This window comes from Chionomys nivalis, chromosome X, assembly GCF_950005125.1.
Source record: "Chionomys nivalis chromosome X, mChiNiv1.1, whole genome shotgun sequence".
NCBI classification, from domain to species: Eukaryota; Metazoa; Chordata; class Mammalia; order Rodentia; family Cricetidae; genus Chionomys; species Chionomys nivalis.
The window spans coordinates 98,415,860-98,439,644 of record NC_080112.1 but is presented as its reverse complement, the minus strand read 5'-3'; the positions used below and the strand labels follow the sequence as shown (position 1 = coordinate 98,439,644).

Sequence of the window (23,785 nt, the reverse complement as noted above, 5' to 3'; positions counted from 1 at the left end):
GGCATCGCATCTGGCTCTGAGAGGAGCTGCCCTGCATCAGAGCTCACTTCCTCTTCCTCCCAGCATTCTATTCTGTTTACTCCACCCACCTAAAGGCTGGCCAATCAAATGGGCCAAGGCAGTTTCTTTATTAGCCAATGACCTTCCTCCATCAGAGTGTGATTGATATTCCAGCCATAATAAAGAACTTCAGGAATTTTGTTCACTTTGTTATATCAACATGGAAGGAATTCTGTTTGGGAAACATGTCTGAAATATTTGCAAAGTGGAGTTTAAAGACTAGATACCCCATATCTTTACTTATGACTGACAAAGGCTTTTAGTATTGTTCATACTATTCTGCTTAGAGTAAAAGTTAAGCTAATTCCCAAAGCTATTTTCAACATCTCAAACAACTTGAATTGTTTTAGGGAATATCAGGAAACATGATGCATACAGGTGTCCAAGGAGATGTCCCCAGCTTGTTCCTTGAGCAGCTGAGGAGAGGGAGCCTGAACTGGTCCTATTCAATAGCCACACTGATGAATATCTTGCATATCACCATAGAACCTTCTGGCGATGGATGGAGATAGAGACAGAGACCCACATTGGAGCACTGGATTGAGCTCCCAAGGTCCAAATGAGGAGCAGAAGGAGGGAGAACATGAGCAAGGAAGTCAGGGCCTCGAGGGGTGCGCCCATCCACTGTGACGGTGCGGCTGATCTAATGGGAGCTCACCAAGGCCAGCTGGACTGGAACTGATGGAACCTGTGATCAAACCAGACTCTCTGAATGTGGCTGACGTGGAGGGCTGACTAAGAAGCCGAGGACAAAGGCACTGGGTTTTGATTCTACTGCATGGACTGGCTTTGTGGGAGCCTAGTCTGTTTGGATGTTCACCTTCCTAGACCTGATGGAGGGGGGGAGGACCTTGGACTTCCCACAGGGCAGGGAACCCTGACTGCTCTTTGGACTAGAGAGGGAGGGGAAGGGGAAATGGGAGGAGGGGAAGAGGTGAAATTTTGTAATAATAATAATAAAAAGAAAAAATATTTTAATACAATTCTATTTTAAAGTCATATAGTTTAGGTAAAACAAAACAAGTGATGATTTTCAATTTTAAAATATTTACATATTATAGTTTTAAAATATTTGCATATTGCGGTTACCACAAGCATGGATCCATTGTAGGCTCTGTCTCAGGTTTTCTACCTCTGCTTTTCTGAGCTTACACATGAGTATAATGTCCACAAGACTAAGTTTTACCATTATTTTTAATAGCCATGACCCCTCTACCATTATGTTTGAGATCCCATTCTCCCAGCCTGAATTAGTACTAGGATTGGCCTTATTCCAACTAACATTCATATATATATTTCTCCTTGTTGTATGGTTCAGACTTCTTGATGGGGGCTGCTCGTTGTTTCCCGGCCACTTAGACCAAAAATAATCACTCAGAAATTATATTATTTGCAATACTGTTTGGCCAATAGCTTCAGCGTATTTCTAGCTAGTTCTTACATCTTAAATCAACCCATTTCTATTAATCTGTGTATGGCCACCTGGCTGTGGCTTACCGGGTAAAGTTCCATCTGGTGTCTGTCTCTGGCGGGGCAGCATGGCTTCTCCCTGACTCCGCCTACTCTCTCCTCCTCTATCTGCTTGGAACTCCCACCTTGCTCTATTCTGCTAAGCCACTGGCCAAAACAGATTTATTCATTAACCAATAAAAGCAAAATATAGAAAGACTTCCCACAGCACAGACTAGTCCTTACCCATTGGTCTTACCACTTGTCTAAATATCTTATTCCTCTTAAGTGCTTCCTAATGACCCCTGCTAACCTGCCTGAAAGTCTATAAATTTGGGTTATGGTTGGACCTGGCTCCTGCCATCTATCCATATCATTGGGTGTGACTGAATCTGTTTTGCCAGATAATCCTGGGATATTACTGACAACCCAGCCTAAATAAGAGCAAATGCTTTATGACCTCTACTATATACGTTATTATTCTTAGGACTTTGCAGATTTCCCTCATGATAAGCCAGGGGTGAGTGAGTATTATTATCATCATCATCAGTCTGATTTTAAAACTAAGCAAAGCATATTACCTCAAATTGAAAAAAATTGACAGAACTATAACATAAACTAGGTAACTAGGTACTCAGGAGAGAGAGAGAGATTCTTTTTTTTTTTTTTTACTACACAACTTCTTAATGATTTTCACAACATAAGGAAACACCATGGGGCATACGGTGTTAAAATGAAATGGGGCTGGAAGGATTGCTTCTTTGGTAAAATGCTTGCCACACAAGTGTGATGACCTGAGTTCAAGCCTCAGAACCCACATTAAAAGAAAAAGATAGGAGCCAAGCTGGTCTGTAATCTCAGTACTGGAAAAACAGAGACGGGGATTACGGGAACTTACCTCCCAGCCAGTTCAGCCAAGTCAGCAAACTTCAGGTTCATAAAGAGACTCTGTTTGAAAAAAAGTAAGTTGAAATGACTGAGGAAGACATCTGATGTTGGCATCTGGCATGCACGTACATGTGTGACTGTGCACGCACACCTGCATATATGCACACAGAGAGACACATTCACAAACATTCTGGGACTGCAGAGATGGCTTGGCAGTTAAAAGTGCTTGCTGTGAAATCACGAAGACTAGGGTTTGGATTGTAGCATCCACATAACAAGCCGGATGTCCTGCAGAAACCTGTAATTCCTGCTCCAAGGGAGCCTCTGTAGACATGAACATGTACATACAGAGAGACACATACACACTAATGAATAAATTAAATAAATAAATAGTATAACAAAAAATTCCTGTTTGTAGTGAGAAAAAGTCCAACAAGGACAAACTGAGATTTGTACGAATAGAATGCTAAGGGCTAGAGAGATGGCACAGCAGGTAAGAGCACTGGCTGCTCCTGCAGAGGAAGGTATTTGATTCCCAGCTCCCACATGGTGGCTGACATATGGTATGTAAGTCCAGTTCCAGGGGACCCAGTGCCCTGTTCTGGTCTCCGTGGGTGCTGCACACATATAGTGCATTGACACATGCAGGCAAAACACCCATACGCATAAAATAAAAACAAATCATTAAAAAATAAAATTAAATAGGATGCTGAGGGTCAGCAAATACTAATTAGTACTTGGATTACTCAGTCCTCAAGAAAGAATGTCATAACATAAATGCTACTTTGTAGACAAGCAGAAACGTTACTGCCTTGTGTGTGAAATAAAATTAACAAACAGTTGCCCTGGAATGGCATACTCTTCTCTTTAGGACTCTTCCCAATCGCAACTGTGCTAATCAGAAATGTAGAGCTTCTGTTACTCCTCAGGGATAAGAAGGACTAAGATACAGGAAGTTTCTACAGAGAAATGAAACCTGATTTAGCTTTTGCTTTACTGGGAATTGACTTCTTAAGTTGTTCTTTGCAGTTAGATGTGACAAACTATTAGTGTATGACAGATTAGTTTATAACGAGTTTATGGGAACAACACACACACAATTGACTCCTTTTAAATGTCCAGTTCAGCGGATATTAGTATGTCCATGTACCCACAAGCAATTGTAGAACATTTCAGGCCCCCTCTAAGAAACCCCATACCCATTACCAGCCACTGCTCATTATTATCTCACCCGACCCTCTCAGTCCAAGGCAAGCACTAATCTACTTTCTGTCCCCATGGATTTGTCTATTCTAAACAGCTCATATAAATAACAAGACATCATATATGATCTTTTGTGATTATCTTCTCCCTTGGCATATTTTTGAGGTTTATCCACGTCACACATTTATATCAGTAGTTTATTGCCAAGGAATGCACCCCAAATCTTCTAAACAGTTTATATTCTACCGTTTGGACACGCCACATTTTGTTTCTTCATTTGATGTATACTTGTGATTTTCCCAGTTGCTCACTGTTGTGAGTAATGCAATAAACATTTCTGCACAAGGTTTCGTGAGAAAGTACTTTCTGTTCTCTTGGATTTTGTCCTAGCTTTATTTCTTTGCTGTGATAAAACACCCTAACCAAAGCAGCTTAGGGGGATGTGCTGGCTAGTTTTATGTCAACTTCACACAAACTACAGTCATCAGAGGAGGGAGCCTCAACTGAAAAAAATCTCTCCGTAAGAGCTGACTGTAGCAAGCCTGTAGGGCATTTTCTTGATTAGTAATCTGTGGATGAGGGCCCAGGCTGGTGGTCCTGGCTTCAGTAAGAAAGCAGGCTGAGTAAGCCACGGGGAGCAAGTGAGTAAGCAGCATTTTCCATGACCTCTGCATCAGCTTCCAGGTTCCTGCCCTGTTTGAACTCCTGTCCTGACTTCCTCCAATGATGAACTATGATATGGAACTGTAAACCAAACAAACCTTTTCCTCCGCAACTTAACTTTTTGGTCATGATGTTTCATCACCCTAACTAAGACAGGGAGGAAAAGTTTATTTGACTTGTGATTCCAAACTTCAAAACAATGAAAATGTCATCATTTTCTGGAAGTCAAGGCAGAAACTCAAACAGCTAGTCACACTACATCCACATTTCAGAGCAGAGAGAAAATAACTGCATCCTTTCTAGCTTGATATATCCTGGCCATCCTGGAACTAGCTCTGTAGACCAGGCTGGCCTCAAACTCAGAGATCCACCTGCCTCTACTAGAGTGCTGGGATAGCATGTGCCACCACTGCCTGGTGTGCTTTCTTCACTCTTAAACTGTTAGGCTCCCAGACATGATATTGTGGGCAGCACCATTTCAGGGACTGAGATTTTCTACATCACTAATCAATCAAGACATGCCCACCGTCTAACCGCCCTCTTCTGTCTTCTCAGGTGATTCTAGACTGTGGCGAGTTGACAGTAAGAACTAACCATCACAGACACTTGCCCAAGAGTAGAACTGCACAGGTATGCGCTCATTTTATGCTTAACGTTTTGAGAAACCATCAAGCCGTTTTTCTTCCACATTCTATAAGAAGATTCCAATTTCTCCATGTTCTCATTAACACTTACTATTTGATTTTTTTTTTTTTTAGTGAAGTAACCTCTTTAAGGTTTGACTGCATTTTCCTGATGACTAGTGTTGGACTTGAAGGTCTCCATGCCTGTGCTTACTGAACGTTTGTATATCTTTAAGAAATGCCTCATACTTATTCATTAGTTTGTTTATTTTTAAGCTGGGTCATCAATATGTTTTGCCATGATTTTTTAAACTTTCCATTTTTGTTAAGAAACAGATTTTCTCATATAAATTGTACTGATTATGGCTTTCCCTCCCTCTACTCTTCCCAGTTCCTTCACCTCCTCTTCCCTCTGGATCCACTCCATTTCTGTCTCTGACTATAAAAGAACTAGCTTCTAAGAGATAACAAGCAAATAGGACAAAATAAAATAAAGTAAGATGAAACAAAAACCATCACTTCAAGGCTGCACAAGGCAACCCAACAGATGAAAAGAGCCCAAGAGAAAGCACAAGAATCAGAGACCCACTCATTGACATGCTCAGTCGTCCCATACAAACGCTAAGCTGATAGCTATGACATATATGCAGAGGTCTTGGTGCAGACCTGTGTCAGCCCTGTGCTTGCTGCTTTAGTTTCTTGAGCTCATGACTCACCAATTATATTTTACATATAGAACTGTAGCAGAAAAATGGTTTTTAAATATTCTTTTTCACTTTATAAGTTGCCTTTACATTTGTTTAGGTCATCTTTAATTCCTGTCAACAAAGATTTGTACTTTTTAGCATATAAGTCTTTTTTCTTTTTTGTTAAATTTTCAAGTATTTCCCTCTTTAGGTGCTATTATAAATGGAATTAAGGACTGGACAGATAGTACAGCAATTAAGAGAACTTCCTGCCCTTCCAGAGGACCTGAATTTGATTCCCAGCACCCACATGGCTCATAACCACCTGTCAGTCCAGTTTTAGGGGATATAACACCCTCTTCTGGCCTCTACAGGTAATAAGATGAAAGAGTGGGCCATAAGAGACATCTTTTTACTGTAAATGGGTTTTCTTGTGAGATTCCAAGAAAATTTTAAGTTTGAACTGGAAACGTGGCTACGTGATACAGTGACTGTACTCATACAGCTCTGGTTTCAAAGTCCAGTTTGATATAAATTGGACGTAGTTGTACATGCATGTAATCCCAGAACTCATGAAATGGAGTCAAGAGGATAGTTAGTTCAAGGTCATTCTTACTAGGTAGTGAGTTCAAGACCAGTCTGGGTTGCACAATGAGACCTGAAGCAAAAAATAAAAGGAAATTTTAAATTAAAGGTTTATAGTTAAGAAAGGAGAAAGATCGTTATATGCCTTAACCATCTTCCTTACTATTTAACACGCTTTTTGAAATATCTCTTTGTAAAAGAAACATTGTGTCTATGTTGTTAGCTGTGCTGAGATTATTGACTTCATTTTTATATTGTATATTTGTTTGTTTATCTATATTTTACTTAAAATTTTCTCATACACTCAGCTCTCAAGAGGCTTCAATCTGATTCTAGCATGAGTGGGTCCTTTCCATCTATCTACATGTTTCCTGAATTTTCCATCTTTCTGTCTTGCCCCAATAAGATTATTGTCATGGAATTTCATTTGTATTTTAATAAATAAAGCCTGTCTGATGATCAGAGAGTAAAACAGCCCCACTGGTCAGCCTTACAGACATACCTTTAACACCAGTAGCCACACTAGTTGCCATAGAAACTGGGCAGTGCAAGCCACACTATCTTGCCATAGAAACCAGGCAGTAGTGGTGCACACTCTTAATCCCAGCCCTAGACAGGAGTATAAGATGGGAGAAAACAGCTCTCAGTCACAGTCTCCTTCTGAGATTCCTGGAGGCAGGATTGCCATTTCGGACTGAGGTCGAGGTAAGAGCCAGTGACTGGTTGCTTTGCCTTTCTGGTCTTTAGGTTAAACCCCAATATCTGTCTCTGAGTTTTTGATTATTCATGCTACAGATTATATAAAGGAAATCAAAGTGAATTGGAAAATGAAAGAAAATAAACTTTACATTTCAAGAAAACGGAAATGTGGTTGTTGCGATACGTACTTTATACCATACATGGAATGTTCACTTTCCATACTACAGAATAGGTCTAAAATCAATCTCTCTTATTGTTTCTTTAATAATTCAGAAAGCAATTTTGGCCCTTACAACATCCAGGGGCCAACATCATGAACATTAATTCTCTTCATAATAATGAAATATAAAATTCCCAGCAAAGTAGACCATCAAATAAGCCTGTTCTCACTCTATAACTAAAAGGTATGGCAAGGAAAAGGAGCACCATGCATAGATACAGTGCCTTGCATACTTCATTCAAGGTGTAAAATATCTACTAAGACAAAGATCCCTAACAGTCTCATCCATAGCATGCAGAGCACCTGGAGGCTGGGGGTTGTAAGAGCAATCAATGCAGTGGCAGACTCACGCCATGTCTAGCAAGAACCACTTCTTCCTGGATAAATGCCTTTTCCCTGTGCCGGCAGATACGAGGTGGGGAAAGAGAGGAAATGGTCTATCTCTTCCTCTATTTACAATGCCCTGATGCCATTATGAGGACTCTTCCTTCATGACCATTTTTAATCCAGAATGATCTTCCAAGCCTCCAGATATGAGGCCCAATATGAATTTTAGGTGTTCACAGTGCCCAAGAACTGCTGCCTAGTCACTGCTTGTGCAGAAATGTTATGGCTGGTGGTCGATGACCACTTTTCTTATTCTCTCTCTCCATACAGGGCTGTATGATGGATTGTGGGCTAGCATCTTGGTAGTCATTCCCATCGGGGATTTCTTTTATAAATTTTTGTCTGAAGCCTAAACCCTACTTTGCTTAGAACTGAAAACTTCCCTTTCTTTGTCTCCCTTATTTTACTTCCTTCCCTTAGTGATCTGTTTTCATCCTTCCAAATACATTCTTAGTATCCTGGAGTTTCCTGTTTAAAGTCTGTCCCAACCATTACTCTAAAATGGTACACATATGGTCATGCTTTCCATGGGATCACTTGTCTCATTTCAAAAGCTACCTAAGTAACATATTTGTTTGAAAGTGAGCACTTTATAACCACCAAATACTGCAAACATTTTTTTTGCCAACTTTTACAGGAACCTGTTTAATGGAGGGTTTTTTGTTTGTTTTGTAGTCCTAGAGGCTGAATCTGAAGTCTCCTCTATGTTAGGTGTATGCCTCACCGCTGAGCTATGTCACCAGTTCATTTGTTAGTTTTTGTTTTGAAACGAAGTGTTACTAAATTGATCAAGTTGACCTAAAACTTCCCCCTGAAACCCAGAGGCAGTCCTTGAACTTGAAATCCTCCTGCCTCAGCCTTCCAAGTATCCATGATTACAAGCTTGTGCTAAGAAGACCAAATGGAAGGAAGTTCTTTATAATAAAATTCTACCTCTAAGTAGACTAAAATACAATACAGCATAGTAATAACGACAAGGAAAACCATGATCTGGTATCTTCAATTTTCATTTTGAATGTGAAAATGCATTTACTAACATCAGGGGGAGCAGGTGATAGACATTTTTTTTTCAGTTTTTTTTTAAAAGAAGTTTTATTATTTAGCTCAGGCTGGTCCTATACTCATTATCTGTCTGCCTCAACTTCCTAAGTGCTAAGATTTCAAGCATGCATTACCATACCTGGTTCAGATTAATATCTTCTAGGATAAGAAAATTGATGTCTCTCATGCCTATCATTTTTATTAATCCTCGCACCAACTGGGTCAGAAGGACAGCGCTTTCTCAGGTTGAAAATGGTTATATAATTATCATAAGATAAATGACCCATTGAATGTCAGGATTAGATTTGAGCTGGGGAAATTGTGTCTCTACAACACTGAAAATACTAAATATAAATGAGCTGTGTATTTTAAGTATTTAATGCTTCTTGTGAGCTTCGCCTCAACAAAAAGGATAAAACAGTTCTTACAAATCAGAAAAAAAAAAAATTGTGACTGTTTACAGTTTGAGTCATTTGAACCAAGACATGGTACTGTAAATGGGAAATGTCTTGGACACAGGCATTTTGTTGGACTATTGGACTAGTCCGGTGCTTTGTTTCCTATGTATGAACTAAGGGAAGGGTGGGCTAGCTAGGCACTTTCTATGTGCCTCTTTAGTTCTAACAGCCTGGGCTCTAATTTCCATGACAGAACTGGCAAGTCTTTATTGTCCCCTGGTGGGTGAAAGTTGAAGTTACTCTGACTGTATTTGTATGAGTTAAGAGCAATATGTGTATTCCAGCGAAAACTAAACCAGTTCAAACCAGCTGTTTGGTACTTTGCAGTGAAGTATCTAGATGCAAGAGCATTTTGACTTCTGCCTGTGCTTTTTATTATGTTGATAATACTAAGACCCACAGACTTTCTGAAAGAAAATAGTGCTTACACGTTCAATACGATCTGGAGCAAAGAAGAAATAAGATAGGAATTTCCCTCGTTCCCACCTACCATAGTTTTCTATTTTATCATAACATAAGCTTTTAAAAAATTTTAACATACTTGAAATATACCATCTACAGAATTAAAAGGTGAGAAATATGGAGAGGAATTACAAAAAAAGCAGGGATATGGATACTATCAAGGGTTTAAACCCACAATATAAAAATGAATCCCTCAAATTCCATAAGAAACAAAAATGAGAACTGAACCTCAGAGATAGAGCATTTGCTTAGTAGGCATGACATGGATTCCATCCCCAGTGCAAAAACAAGACACATTAAGAAACAAACAAAATGATGCCCCACATCCCAAATAAGCTAAGAAGCATAATGGTTCATTTACTTAAGAAAAATAAAAATGATCAGTTTATATCTACACAGTTATTACTCTCAGATAATAAATACAAGTGCAAACATGAGTTTTTACTTTCATTGACAGAGTGAGTATGCTTTGAGAAGATGATTTGTGTGGGTGTTTGAGAAAAATCAGTCTCTTATTCTACTAATGTTGATGTAATTTGGGACAACTTTCTAATGGACAGTTTGTCATTACATATTAAAAGCCAAAAAATATTCATATTCATATTCTTTGATCTAGAAGTGTTAACACTAAGAAATAAGCACAGACCTGAAGTAAGCTTATTATTAACCTTCTTATCCCCCTTTAGCTTATAAAAGGACACAATCTGACTACAAGTCTTACAGTGCATTCTTCAATAAGGAAGCATGAAAACATTAAATACAATCCCTAGAAGAAAACATGCCATGGAAATACTGTGTATTAAGTGAAAAAGATTGCACAGTGTGTGTACAGTATTACAATTAGTTTTTCCTTTATGCAAATATATTAAAAGCCCACATAACAAAGATAAATTTGCTTATCTTAGAATAATATTATTAGAAATGAATGTTATTTATCCTGCTTGTCTATTTCCTTTGTTTTCTGGCTTTATAAAGACAAGGTTCAAAATGTACACTGGTGGCGCCATTTTCAACCCAGGAACAGAGAAAGAGATGAGTTAAAGCTACCAACACACGTCCATGTATCACTAGGCTGTTAAGCCATATATTACAGGGCAAATGTGCTGTTTCTAAGGCAGCCAGGAACAATGTAATGGACAACAGAAGATCTGAGACTGTCTCTTACTTCCCCACCAGTGCAACACAGGAGGTCATGATCCAAATGTTTATTTCAATCAATATAGCTAATGTTCAATTAAGTTATTTCTTTCGTTAGCCAATTACTTTTTATCAACCAATTCTAAATAAACAAGATAGCTTGGTTGTCTGGTTAAAATTCAGGAGTGCTGGAGTGAGACTCATTACACATTTATCAATGGTTGACAGGGCATGAAAGGAATTGACAGATTACCTAAAAATATGCATTTGCACACACAAAGCACACTATTTTTAAAAAGTATTTTTATGTGGCTGAATCAAAATGCTCTGTGTTTCCTTCGAGCAGACAAAACAATTTGTGAAGATGCACAGTTTACTGCTTCCGTTCCTGTATGACTAAAGATGACAGCTTCTCATATCCACATGTGGAGATGCTTATTCTCACAGGGAAAAGACTAAGGAACCTCTCACTCTGTAAGGAAAAAAAACCTTGCCCCCAAATCACTGTAACTGCCACTCCAGCTAACTAAAATATGCCATTGATGATCAGTGTGTGTAAACTTCTCAGTATATGTTATTGAATGGCCTTTAGCTTTTAGGTTTCATGTATTTTAAAAATTATTTGTATACATGTATATCTGTTTGTGGGTGTGTGCATGTGACTGCAGATGCCCATAGAAGCCAGAGACTTTTAATAGCCAGGGAACTGGAGTTAAGAGATATTTGTGAGCCTCCTGACTCCGGTGCTGGAAACCTCTGCAAGAGGAGCATGCACTTTTAACTACTGAGTCATCTCTCCAGTCCCTAATATTTCTCTTAAAAATAATGTTTATTCTATTCTGTAAAACATGCCTAGCTTCTGCAATTCTCCTTTTACTCTCTTAAAAAGAGCAGACTAGCCAGGTGAGGGTGGCACATGCCTTTAATCCCAGCACTCAGGATGCAGAGGCAGGCAGATCTCCATGAGTTCAAGGCCAGCTCAGTCAACAGAGTGAGTTGCGGAACAGACAGAAATACACAGAGAAACCCTGTCTCAAACCTCCCCACCCCACACCAAAAGAATAGGTTAAACAGTAAAGGCGCCATTGGTGTGAAAAGCTAGGGTAATTAAAGATATTTGCTTGGAGGAAGGGAACATTAGTGACTACTCCAAAATATACAGATATTAATATGTCTGCTGTGATCCCAATGTTTATGCTCACTCACCCCTAATTCATGTTGAAATCCTAACTTGCCAGATGATAGTATCAGGCAGTAGGGACTTGACGAGGTGATTAGGCTATGAGGACATTAACTCCATGAATAGGATCAGTGTTTTGATTAAAACGAGACCCCTTCTGCTCGCCACACAATGAGAAGATGCCATTTGTAAATGAGAAACCGCCAGACACAGAATCTGCCAGTATCTTGGTCTTAGACTTGCCAGCCTTCAGAACTGAGCAAAACAAAATTCTGTTGCTTGTAATCTGCTGGCCTTATGGCATTTTGTTGTGTAGACTATGGCAGTGCATCACGGTTTATCTTCCCTGAAATCAAGCATGGGAAAAATCACTCTGTGTCAAATCCTGTCTCTCCATAGCAAGGAAAGAAACATATGAGAGGAATATCTAGATCGGCAACACTGAAAAAAATATTGTTGCAGTATTTCCTTAAGTAATTAATATTAAACAGATATGCCAATCTCAAGTCCCATCATAAAATTATTCAAACAGATACCTCAGTTTCCCAAAGTGTTTTTAATATTCAATTTTAGGATAGAACAGAAACCATATCTTGTATACCCTCCATCTTTCTGAAAAAAATCTCAGCTATTGTTCCCAAAATGAGACTTCATATTACGGCTTAAGACATCAAGAGGAGATTTCCCTATAAGCAACGATTAGGGCAGAAAAATGTCAGACAGAAAGGTAGTTTTCCGCTTTGAAAATATCAATTTTGCACTTGGGAGGCAGAGGCAGGCGGATCTCTGTGAGTTCGAGACCAGCCTGGTCTACAAGAGCTAGTTCCAGGACAGGCTCCAAAACCACAGAGAAACCCTGTCTCGAAAAACCAAAAAAAAAAAAAAAAAAAAAAAAAAAAAAAAAAAAAAGAAAATATCAATTTTGGAAGACAAGATCCTTTCCCCTCCCCTCTTTTTGTTCAGTGATGGGGATCATGCCCAAGGCCTCAAGCATGTTACAAGAACTCTGCTGTAAAAAAAAAAAAAAAAAAATTAAGGTGATGAGAAATGTATGACTTTCCATAGTCTCACAGTCATATCATTGTAGAATTTTAAGTATGATGTAATAATTCTGGAGCAAGAAAAAAAATGAATATTTTTGGCTCTGCAAAGATATAAAAACCAAAAGTTTGTAGAATGGATGAGACTGCTAAATCTGTAGCAGATAGAAGCAACGTGATGAACCATGTATGGTAGAGAGCCTGACATTCATCATTTCAGTCGCTGAACTGGCAATATGGCTCAGCTGGTAAAGGCACTTGCCACCAAGCCTGATGACCTGAGTTAGAAAGTTGTCCTCTGATCACTGCACACCCACTATGGTGTGCACACATGTGCATGCATATAAACGAATAAATGCAATCAGAAAAATCACTGTCATATGTGTTCTAGCCATTTGATGCTTAGTGTAACATTGATGGCCCAAAGTGTGATGGTCCTGAGAATAGAACATTTTTGTATAAAAACTATCTTTTGTGTTCTGACCTGTTTTAGCTACATTTTCATATTCTTTTAATGTCTAGGCAACTTATCAGCCAAGAAAATAAAGACAATGCGAATATTCCGTTTATATTTTATAATAGTTTAACATTTAAAATTATGATTAAAAATCAAGTAGATTGAGATCTGTATTCTTCTGGTCCCCAAACTCTCCATGCATGGCAGAAGGGTCTAAAATAAAATAAAAGGAATCTCCAACCTCCAGTCTTTTGAGTGTGTTTCTCTATCACTATTGCATGATAAATAGGGAGTGCCACTTGGAGTATCACATAAAAAATGATACAGAGACCACATCAGGTAGCATCTGAGAGAGGGGCTTGGCTGACAGGTATATCTGCTATACTGAAAAGGCGAGAAATAAAACCCGGCAAGCAATGTATTTTGGTTATTCAAAATGCACTTTTTATTCACTCTGACACAGATGATTTTTTAAACAACTGGAACAAAATATCTTATACACATTTTGAGATGTTTAGCAGCACCTGCAACAAGAGGATTGTGGAATACCTCAGGATAAAGTAGAGATGGCTGAGGCAGGTACAAAGACACCTGAAATTCACCAATCCACTGAAGACATGGAACCTGAGGCCCCCTGAAAGCCAATATGTGACAAGAAACTAAATAAATATTTTGTATGGAGTTTTAATGGACTATTGAAAAACAGTATGCTTCCAATTACAAGTACATTATTCCCAAAGTCTAGTGTTCAGTAAAAAACACCTATTGAAAATATTCCACCGCACATTCCACATACACAGTCAATTTGAAAACACATACGCACAGTTCCTGGTACCACAGATGTCAGGTTTTGTCGTGTTTTTTTTTTTTTAAATCTTACCCAAACTACATGTCAGTATCCACTGAGTGTTACTCATCAAAATGCCACTGTTTTGCCACTTACTGCTAAGTGCTTGACATTGTGATGTAACTTGGTAGCGAAAAATAAAGGTGTATGTATGGCTATGAAGAAAGGGGCTTCAGCTTACCTGCCAATCAAATTAACACTTGCCTCAATGGACAGGATGCCTATGAATTGAATCCCCGTGTACTTTTAGTTTTACTCAAATGACCACATGCCACTCTACAGAGACAAATAGTTTTCGTGAGCTGATGGAGATCTTCATGAAGGCCTGAGATCTACAAATAGAAACTAGTGTAAGCAGAGTGCAAGTAGAAGGAGAAGGCCCAGGGTCTCATGCACTTAAAAACAATTACCATTCGTTAGTTCTGACATACAGAGTTTCACCCGTGATTGTTGCAAAAGGACTGGAGAACATTGAAACCAGTGTGGCTGGCTATAGGCATAGGCAGGATAGGGACCAATATTTAAGAGTTGTGGGGGTCCCAGCTCTGGCTTTGACTTCTGGCATCTAAATTAATTGGACAATAGGGTCAGGACTATACAATAATTGGAAATACTGAGTAAGTCTGGGTTGAAATACTGTCCTCCTCTTGTCTATGTGGCCAAAAAGTACCAGAGTTCTTAAAGCACATAAGGTCCCACATGTAAGGCTGATTCCGTGTGTGGCTACAATGGAGAATTCTGGGCTGTATTCCTGTGAATGCTCCCACCCCATCCCGGGCCTGAATCTCTTTTGGGGGGGTCTTATCTAACTGTCCCTCTCTACAGTGGGTCACAATTTTTATCATACATGTTTTAAAGCACAGATTAAAATCTATGCAGCTCAACCCAGAAAAACCAAATGGCACACTCATAATACATTAATATATATTAATTATATAATAATATAATTGGCAGTCGTGGTATTCAAGAATTGTCAAACCATTCTTTGACCATTGTGTCTTTGGAATATTTCTATTAGTGGTTGTTGTTAAAGGCTAATCCCAGAATGGCTTGAGGATTTTTATGGCCCTCTTAACTATTGTTTTCAGAGAAATCCAAGCAGAACATGGCACTGACATAGTTTGTAAGTTCAGAACTTAAACCTGAAGGAACCTTATACCAAACATGTAGCCAGTACAGAAATTCTTTTTACAGTATTTTAACAGGTGCTCATCCAGTGGCTACTTTTTCTGGGAGGGAGGTCACTATTAAGGCAGTCTATTTCACTTTTGAAGAAATCTAATAATGAGAAATTCATTCTAGCCCAAAGTTTATAAACCTCTGCTCTTTTGCCAGTTTTAATGTCCGACTTTGGCCAGCTGGACCGTCTGGTGAGACATCAGATCCTTCCCCTACAACGCACAACTGAGCGAAGGAAGCTGGGAGAAAAGCCCATTACTCTCCAGTCTTTTCTAGAGCCTTCCTGAGCCAGCATGGTGAACCATAGGATCGTCTAAATTGTAGGCAGAGAGCACTGCACCCAAAGTCACATACTAAGCAGCATCACGAAATTGATAAGCTGTCAAGGAAGCAACATCTCTATGCAGCAGCAGCAGACTTAGGAAGGAAAAGCAGGCCAACCAAGTATTTGCAGAGGGGTTGGCGTAGTTAAGCGTAATCCATTCACTAATGTCCTGTGACTCAAACACATGGATTAGAACCAAACTCCAGTGTCATTAGCGCAATGCTTACTGGGATGATTTTGCTTCGGTTCATATGAAAATAAACCATACGTAAGGATTTGAACATGTCAGTGTGTATTTTTATACATCTACATTTCTAATCATCACCACCTTTATCTAATTCCTGCTTAGAAACCATCGCTTCCATTGTTATTTTTGCTGCAATACAGCTCAGAATCTTATTTTTCCCTTTGGTAGAAATGTCATAAATTGCTTGGCAAGAGTCTGGTGGCGGCATCTGCTAGCTACTTAATGGAACACTTTAAGCTCTTTCACTCCTTCATGCGGCTGGGTTCTAGGTTTAAACTGTGATTTAAAAACACGTAAATCTCTCAGGACTAAAGTCAGAAATGTCCTGAGACACACAAGAAGGGGAAAATAGCAGAAATCACGCATAATACACTTGGCTCAATAAAGCTTTTTTTTTTTAACTGCTCTACAATTTCAATTTGAAAGGTTCTGTTTCAAAAGTAGAACCTTATCTTTTACCCTCACACGCACGCACGCACGCGTGCGTGTGTGTGTGTGTGTGTGTGAATACCACAAGAGGGCACAGTAGTTCTTAAGCTACAGACTAACCAACTTACTGCACACTTTTGAACAGAGTCCCTACATCTAACAGCATGAAGAACTTGCTTTGGAGCTACTGTTCAAATCAATGGTGTGGCCTAACATGCAATGTTCCAGTTGTTCCTCTACAGCTAAAACCTGCCTAACAGCTTCTTCAAAGGCCACTGTCACATTGGTATCATCTTTGGCACTTGTTTCTAGATAAGGATAATTTCCATTCTCCATGCACCAGGCTTTTGCCTCCTCAGTCGTCACTTGCCTATCCTCTTTGTCTACCTTGTTACCCAGAACCACAAAGGGGAAATGCTCCGGGTCCTTTACATCTGCATAGTAAATGAATTCTTTTTGCCAGTTACCAAGGTTCTCGAAACTCTGCCGGTCATCCACACTGAACGTCAGCAGGCAGCAATCTGCTCCCCGGTAGAATGGTGTCCTAAGGCTCTTGAAACGCTCTTGCCCTGCAGTGTCCCAGATCTGAAGTGTCACAAAGCGTCCATCTACCTCCAGATCTCGATTTAAGAACTCGACCCCAATGGTGTGAAAAGCCTGGGAGTCGAACTTGTTGGTCACATAACGGTTCATAAGTGAGCTTTTCCCAACTCCACCATCACCCAAGAGGATGACCTTTAGGAGAAGGGATTTCCCACTCATGGTTGCAGCACCAAACAGGGAGAAGCTTGCAAACAAAAGAACCTGAAAATACATGAGAGGGTAGGAAGGAAAATAGTTAAACCGGAGACAAATCAACCTCATAGAAAATTCCCCTGAATTATAAGGCCCCTGATAATGATCTTACATGATCACTACTAAATTTAAAAAGGGGAAAGGAAGAAACCTCTGTTGATAAAATAGGGAAACCTGATCTAGTTTTTTGAGGCTTCTAACCTGGGCAAGGGATGGCTAAAAGCCATGAGTAAGCCAACTAATGAATGGCTCCATAATTTGTTCAGGTGTAACACTGTTCGGGGGGGGAGAACCTGGGACAGGTGTGCCACTCAAACGTGTGAGCCTATTAGCTTCTAAACAAGATACAAATGCGAAACTTATTTGAGGTTTTAATGTTTGCTTCTGAGGGACTTGTTATTGGAAGGTATATAAGCTATATTCTTGATTCTGTCAGTCAAGACCTGGATAGCAATTAGACTGGACCCAAGAATATGGAAAAGAGAAAAAAAATCAACTTTCTCTAAGTATTTCCTCCCATTATACTTGCATTGAGATGGATACTCTAAAAAGAAATGGAACTTTCATATTTTTCTCTTCATGGTACAATGACACTTAAGTTTATGACAGTTGACTAGTATCAATGTAACAGGTATTATTCAAAAGAGCATCTTATGGTATTCTTGAATTTAGTTTTTATTATCACAAAACCAATATATGAAAAATTATGATAAAATCTAAAGCACCAATAATCATCATGTAGCATTTTTCTTTTACCTACATGAAATATTTATACATGGGCAACTTAGAATACATGTTAAAATAAAATATTCTGTTAGGTACTGTCACATTGGGTCTATGCTGGAAACTCAACAATGCTGACATTAATTGGGTAAAGTAATATTTATTATGCAAGAGCCTCAAAAGAAGGAAACCTAAACACTGATCAAAGAAGTGCATGCAAAAGAGATTCTAACAGCAATACATTAAAAAGGTCATTCAAAACCGTAATAGTCCTTAACATTATTTTGGAATTATTTTTAAAATTATAGTCACTTTAACAGAAGAAAATGTAAAATATCAAAATTCATAGCATGATCCCATGAAATACTTACCCAGCTGGGTTTTTCACAATTTCAGCCTTCTCCTTTGTCCCTCTTGTTGATTTATTCTTTTATTAGGGTTCTACAATCAGAATGGGGAGCAAATTTTTAATAATATATAATGAAATGGAAATGAGTCTATAGAAAAAATATATTCAGTTCAGGGAGAAATCCCATAGCAATCTCAAGTAACCTGTGGGGAACCCTCACAAACACACTTAAAAGTTCAAAATGTTACAGGTGTTTAACGTGATCATTATCTAAACGTGTAACTTCAATTTACCCTAATCTGATTGTACTCTGTGTGATTTTTTTAAAAAAAAAAAAACTGTTTCGTGTTGTCTTTCGGCTGAATGCTCTATCAATGTAAAAGTAAATAAAAGCAAATAGGTGGGGGCTGGAGAGATGGCTCAGAGGTTAAGGACACTGACTGTTCTTCCAGAGGTCCTGAGTTCAATTCCCAGCAACCACATGGTGGCTCACAGCCATCTAAAATGAGATCCGGTGCCCTCTTCTGGCATGCAGGCATACATGGAGGCAGAACACTGTATTGTATATGTAATGAATAAAATCTTTGAAAAAAAAAAAAAGCAAATAGGTGATATTCCAAGAAGTAAAATTTGGTAGCGTGAAAGCAGAGAAGTTTCAGATAAATCAGAGGCAGCTTTCCTTCCCTTTATACCTACCAGTAGTCCCACTTCAAAAACCACCAGTGCACCCACCCGTCTGCCTTGAGGCAGCCTGCAATTGATTCTCATAATCAGAGAAGAAACCATTAATATGTTTATGGACTTATAGCATACTTTCTTTAGCTAATTATTTTATTCATTAGTTGATGGTATCGGTCTTGAAGCCAAGGTTTTGTTAGGTTGGTTTGGAGACAAGTTCTATGTAGCCCAAGGTGGTCTGGAGCTCACAATGTAGCTTGAGATGGCCTGATTCTTCTGCCTCAATACTCCTGAGTGATGAGGTTACAGGTATTCACAATCATGCCTTACTTGAACACAGGTTTTAATATTTAGCTGTCCTAACTACAAACACATTTGCTTAATATTAATAGTTAATTTGGCATATATTAATGAAGCAAAAACTAAAATAGTGGTCCAAAAAGACAAATAATTCCTATGCTTGTTAAGTATGTTTGTTGAGGAATAAAGAAGCTGTTTTAAAAAAAAAACAGCTCAGTTGTTTAATTATCTTATGTTGTTTTGCAAAGTTAATCAGGTATTTGTTGACTATCTAAATCAGTAGCTAAAATGGAAGCCACATCTCCTAAGTTGCTAAGCTTTATCCTCCTTCTTAGGCTAAATTTACTCTATAGAATCTTAAATTTTCTACCATTTCTGTTTGCTTGATTTTTGTCCACACTTTTCTGCTTTCAAATTTCTGTCTTTGGAACTATAGCTCATGTGACAAATATTTCTTGAAATTATGGTGAACCAGATTTGTTAGCACAGTTTTTTATTCTCCTTTTTGTTTGGCTTTGCTTTTGATAAGCTGGAGAGGGACACAGGACCTCAGTGGGCTAGGAAAGTCCTCTACCACTGATCTGTGGTACTTCATACTTTATTTTTAATGCTAGTCTGCAATATAATTTCACAGTTCAAAACTCTTCAACTCTCATTTTTAAAAACAACATAAGGAATTAAAAATTTGCATAAACTATATATGACTGTTATAAATGGTAGATACCAAATAAATTTCCTTAAGTATCTAGAAAACAGATGTTAACACCATTATAACTCACTAACCCACTTTCCTAGCTGTGGATAAACTCTTTAGATAGGCCAAAACCACAGCGAATATGGAAACTAAATGTCCAGCTCCAGGAATAATGATGAGTATTAATGACAATCTGAGAATTCTCTAGTTCGTAATGTGCACACATAGTTCTAGGTACATAAACTATATGGTATAGGGAAAAGAGGCAAAATAAGGTCCTCCTTGCTGCTATTCCAGTCCTTTGTTTTATGGAGCTATTAGTTCCTCGTTGTTCTTTAACGTGTAACAATGCCTGGTGAACATCTGCATGTTGCATAGAGTCTCTGTGTTGAGGGGGTCTTCAGGATCTTCTGGTATAACCCTTCTACTGATGTTTGAGAAAGAATTGAGTACCTACCATGTGCTGTACCATTACCTAGGGGATATTCTACACCAGTGGTTCTCAACCTTCCTAATGCTGCAACCTTTTAATATAGTTCCTCGAGTTGGGGTGACCCCTCCAACGCCCAATTGTTTTGTTGCTACTTCATAACTGTAATTTTGTTACTATTTGAATCGTAATGTAAATACCTGATATATGCTATATGACCCCTTGAAAGGATCATTTGACCCCCAAGGGGTTACAACCCACAGGTTGAGAACTGCCACTCCACAGCTCCACATCCTCCCCCATTTCCAATGCCCATTTATTTGCTAAAGATAGAAAGATACACAGTTTAGGCGGGTCTTCTTGCCCTTAGTCACGATATCCTGCTGACTTGGCTTCAAATGCCCATTCCGACTCCTCTACTTCTAATTCCATGTTAAAAATTAAAATCCTGCTGTGTTGCCCAGGCTGGCGTCAGGATCGCAGTCTTAGACAATTTGGTAGAATATTTGAATGCACTGAGTTTGACCCTCAGCACCATATAAAACCAGGCATGGTGACAGATATGTATAACTATAGCACTCAGGAAGTGGATGTAGGAAGATCAGAAGTTCAAGATCATACTCAGCCTCAAGAGTTCAAGTCCATTCAGGGACAATAGGACTTGCGGAGAGGAGTGAATGCTTGACAGGTATAGAAAAGAGATAAGGGTGTGCTGGATGTGAGAAAAATCAGAATGCATTCTATATCAATGATCAAATTTAATAAAAATTATTTGGGAATTTTGAAAAGGAAAATAAAGTATTTTCCACTAGTCCTTTATAGAAAAAAAATCATTACATATTATATATTTGTATAAAATGATCGTATTTTGCCCCCAAAATAGTCCACCTTTTATGTCTCAATAAAACAAGTTATGATTTGCAGTTGATATTATCACACTGCTTGATGTTGTTAACGGATTTCTTAAAAAAAAAAAAACATGTCTTTCCTTCACAAGTGATTTAAAGGTCCTCTGCTTGTGTGTATTTTTGAAGCCTCTTCAGTATGTGGTCCCAGAATACATTATAGAAACAAGCAGTAAGTATTTATGATTTAACATATTGGGTAGGTACCCAGAACTAATGCCTTGGAATTTATGACAGCAATCCATCCGCAATCCTGTAAGACATCCAAAAGTTATCACATACAATGTAACTAAAAAGACAAATTATGAATTTATCCGGATTCCTTTCTAGACAGGACTTAACAGAAATTCCACCTGTTGAAAGTCCATGGAAGCTTCCCATTTCCCTATTGCTACACTCACATCTTAAAATATATATTTCCTACAATATCTCTATTCCTACCAAACACAAGAGGAGAATAATGATATCCTCTTTGTTTTCAGTGGATGCTGTCATCCCTGCTATTATGTTTGAAGGTGAGGATGATTTATGTTAGTGCATATTCAAATTGAAAAGAGCTATGACAGTATAAAAATCAATGAAACCAAATCCCCTCCCTCAGGAAAAGCCAAATTTGTCCAAACATAGAAAGGAGAAAGCATTAAGCAGAGAGAGGACTTCTTGATAACAACAAATATATCTAACGTGAAGGTGAAATTCAGTGTGGTTCCCATATTATGCTAGATCTGAACCGAATATTCATTTTTCTTTTCTTTCTTTTTTAATTTTTTAATCCCTGGGAATCAAACCTAGGGCACTGTGCCTTAAACACTAATCTACACCTCCAGTCCTTGGACCGTAATATTTATTCTAATTTTGGTTCCATTCAGAGAAATAGCTGGCTTTGACTCAAATGTTGTCTTGGATAACAAGATGAATCAGGAATTCATATAACCAATATTCTTACCTCCCTATTCTTCAGTGCAGTTGAGACCTTTTGAATCAGCTATGTTTGCACCCACACAGGCTTCTTAAGATTACGGTATTTAGTTGGGGGGTGCTTGAGATTGGGAGCAGAGAGAATAAAAAAAAGGAAAGGTTGGATCTTTTAAAATAACGCATTTTATTATGATGACGGCAGCGCCAGCTCATTTTCCATGGGGTAGAAAGATGCTCACAATCAGTAGCGCAGGTTGTTTAGGAGCAAGTTTTGACAGGGGTGTGTACTGCAGGGCTTGGTGGGGGAAGAAGGGGGGCAGACAATGGCTGAGAGTGGTCTGCATGGGGGAGGGAACATGCTTGGAGCTATGAGGAAAGCCCATCTTGTGGAGACATGCTGATTAGGGCTATTCAGTTGGCTGTTGAATCCTGAAATATTATTCAGAAATACTGCACCAGAGAAATGGGTGTGGCTTTTTTAATGTATGTGAAAATCAACACAAGAAAGAAATGATTGATCTTTGAGACCCTCTAATTTAAATGGTGTAGGTTGGTTGCTTCCCATACAACCTGATGCTGGAAAGGGGGTTGTTTTACGGCGGGGAAGCCCTGTGACGCACTCAATTTACTTTGCAGAGTTCAGTTATCAGCTACACCCATGCTACAAAGTCTAGATGCCATAGCTGTCATGCCACCGAAATGCTATTCCTAACTTCATGCTGGCATTTACATCATATATGCAGCCAAGTGTTCAGTGTGGAAATGCATGTCTAATCTTTCATTCCTCATAACAGTTCTGGGCCAATAAGCCCAAAGACATACTTGATAGGAACTTGGCACTGTCCCCAGGCCACGTCTTCCTTAATAGGCTGCCTGGAAGTAAAGGTTTTCAGGACACTAATAAAACGTCCTTAGGAGACCAAGAATGCTGGCATAGCCACAAGAGGAACACTGCTTCAGTATTGAAAACTTAGAAAGTGAAACATCACGCATAGTCCCAACTACCTCAGACCCAGGTCCTCTCACCTCATCCCCAGCTCCTAGAGCCATTGGACTGTGGCGCATGCGCAGTGAACCACACCCGCTCCCCACGGAGCCCTGCGCCTCTCTGCCCCGCTCTGGCAGCCACTCCAGATTACTCGCAACGCCCCCCTCCACCATCCCCTACCTCCGACTACAACCTCGGCAGCTTCTAGGCCCCTTGACTGAGGGGCCAGTGGCCCCGGCGATGACCTAAGTTGCCCTTTCTCCCTCTTCCCCACAGGCCCCCCACCTCCTGGCCTCCCGGGTCCAGCAGCCCTCGCCCCCTTTTCCTGCCCCCGCGCAGACACCTTACCCAACACAATGGGAAGGAGAAAGGACAGGGCTACCGATGCCGGGCAGCTCAGCTCTGCGCGCCTCTAGCCTGGCTCCTCAGCGACCGGGTCACAGCTCGCGCTGTCGCCTAGTCCTCAATGGGGCAGCAAGTGCAGCTTGGACCTCGGTGGCCTGACAGCTGCCGCTCGCTCCCGCCGCTGCCGCCGCGCAGCGTCTTCTCGAGCCCGCGCCCGCCAGGGGAGGGGGCGGGGCCCGCGCCGCCTCCCCGTGCCCCCTTCTTGACGCTAGGGACCCACTGTAGCCGCCTCCCGTAGACTCTTGTGGAGAGTGTTCCCTGGCTGTCTTGCTCTTCCTTCTCTTCCTTCATGCTCAGTTATCCGACCCGGAGCTCCCTCATCTTTCTTCCCCTCC

At 39.6% G+C, this 23,785-nt stretch overlaps 1 protein-coding gene across 1 annotated transcript; it reads right to left on the bottom strand.

Moving 5' to 3' along the window:
* Window positions 1–13,673: 13,673 nt before the first annotated feature.
* Window positions 13,674–23,545, bottom strand: Rab9b (RAB9B, member RAS oncogene family). The gene is made up of 3 exons (XM_057759895.1): window positions 23,394–23,545; window positions 18,155–18,224; window positions 13,674–17,069 (listed from the first exon to the last, which is right to left on the bottom strand). The coding sequence occupies exon 3, from the start codon at window positions 17,025–17,027 to the stop codon at window positions 16,422–16,424; it is 606 nt and encodes a 201-aa protein (XP_057615878.1). The 5' UTR covers window positions 17,028–17,069; window positions 18,155–18,224; window positions 23,394–23,545; the 3' UTR covers window positions 13,674–16,421.
* Window positions 23,546–23,785: the final 240 nt, after the last annotated feature.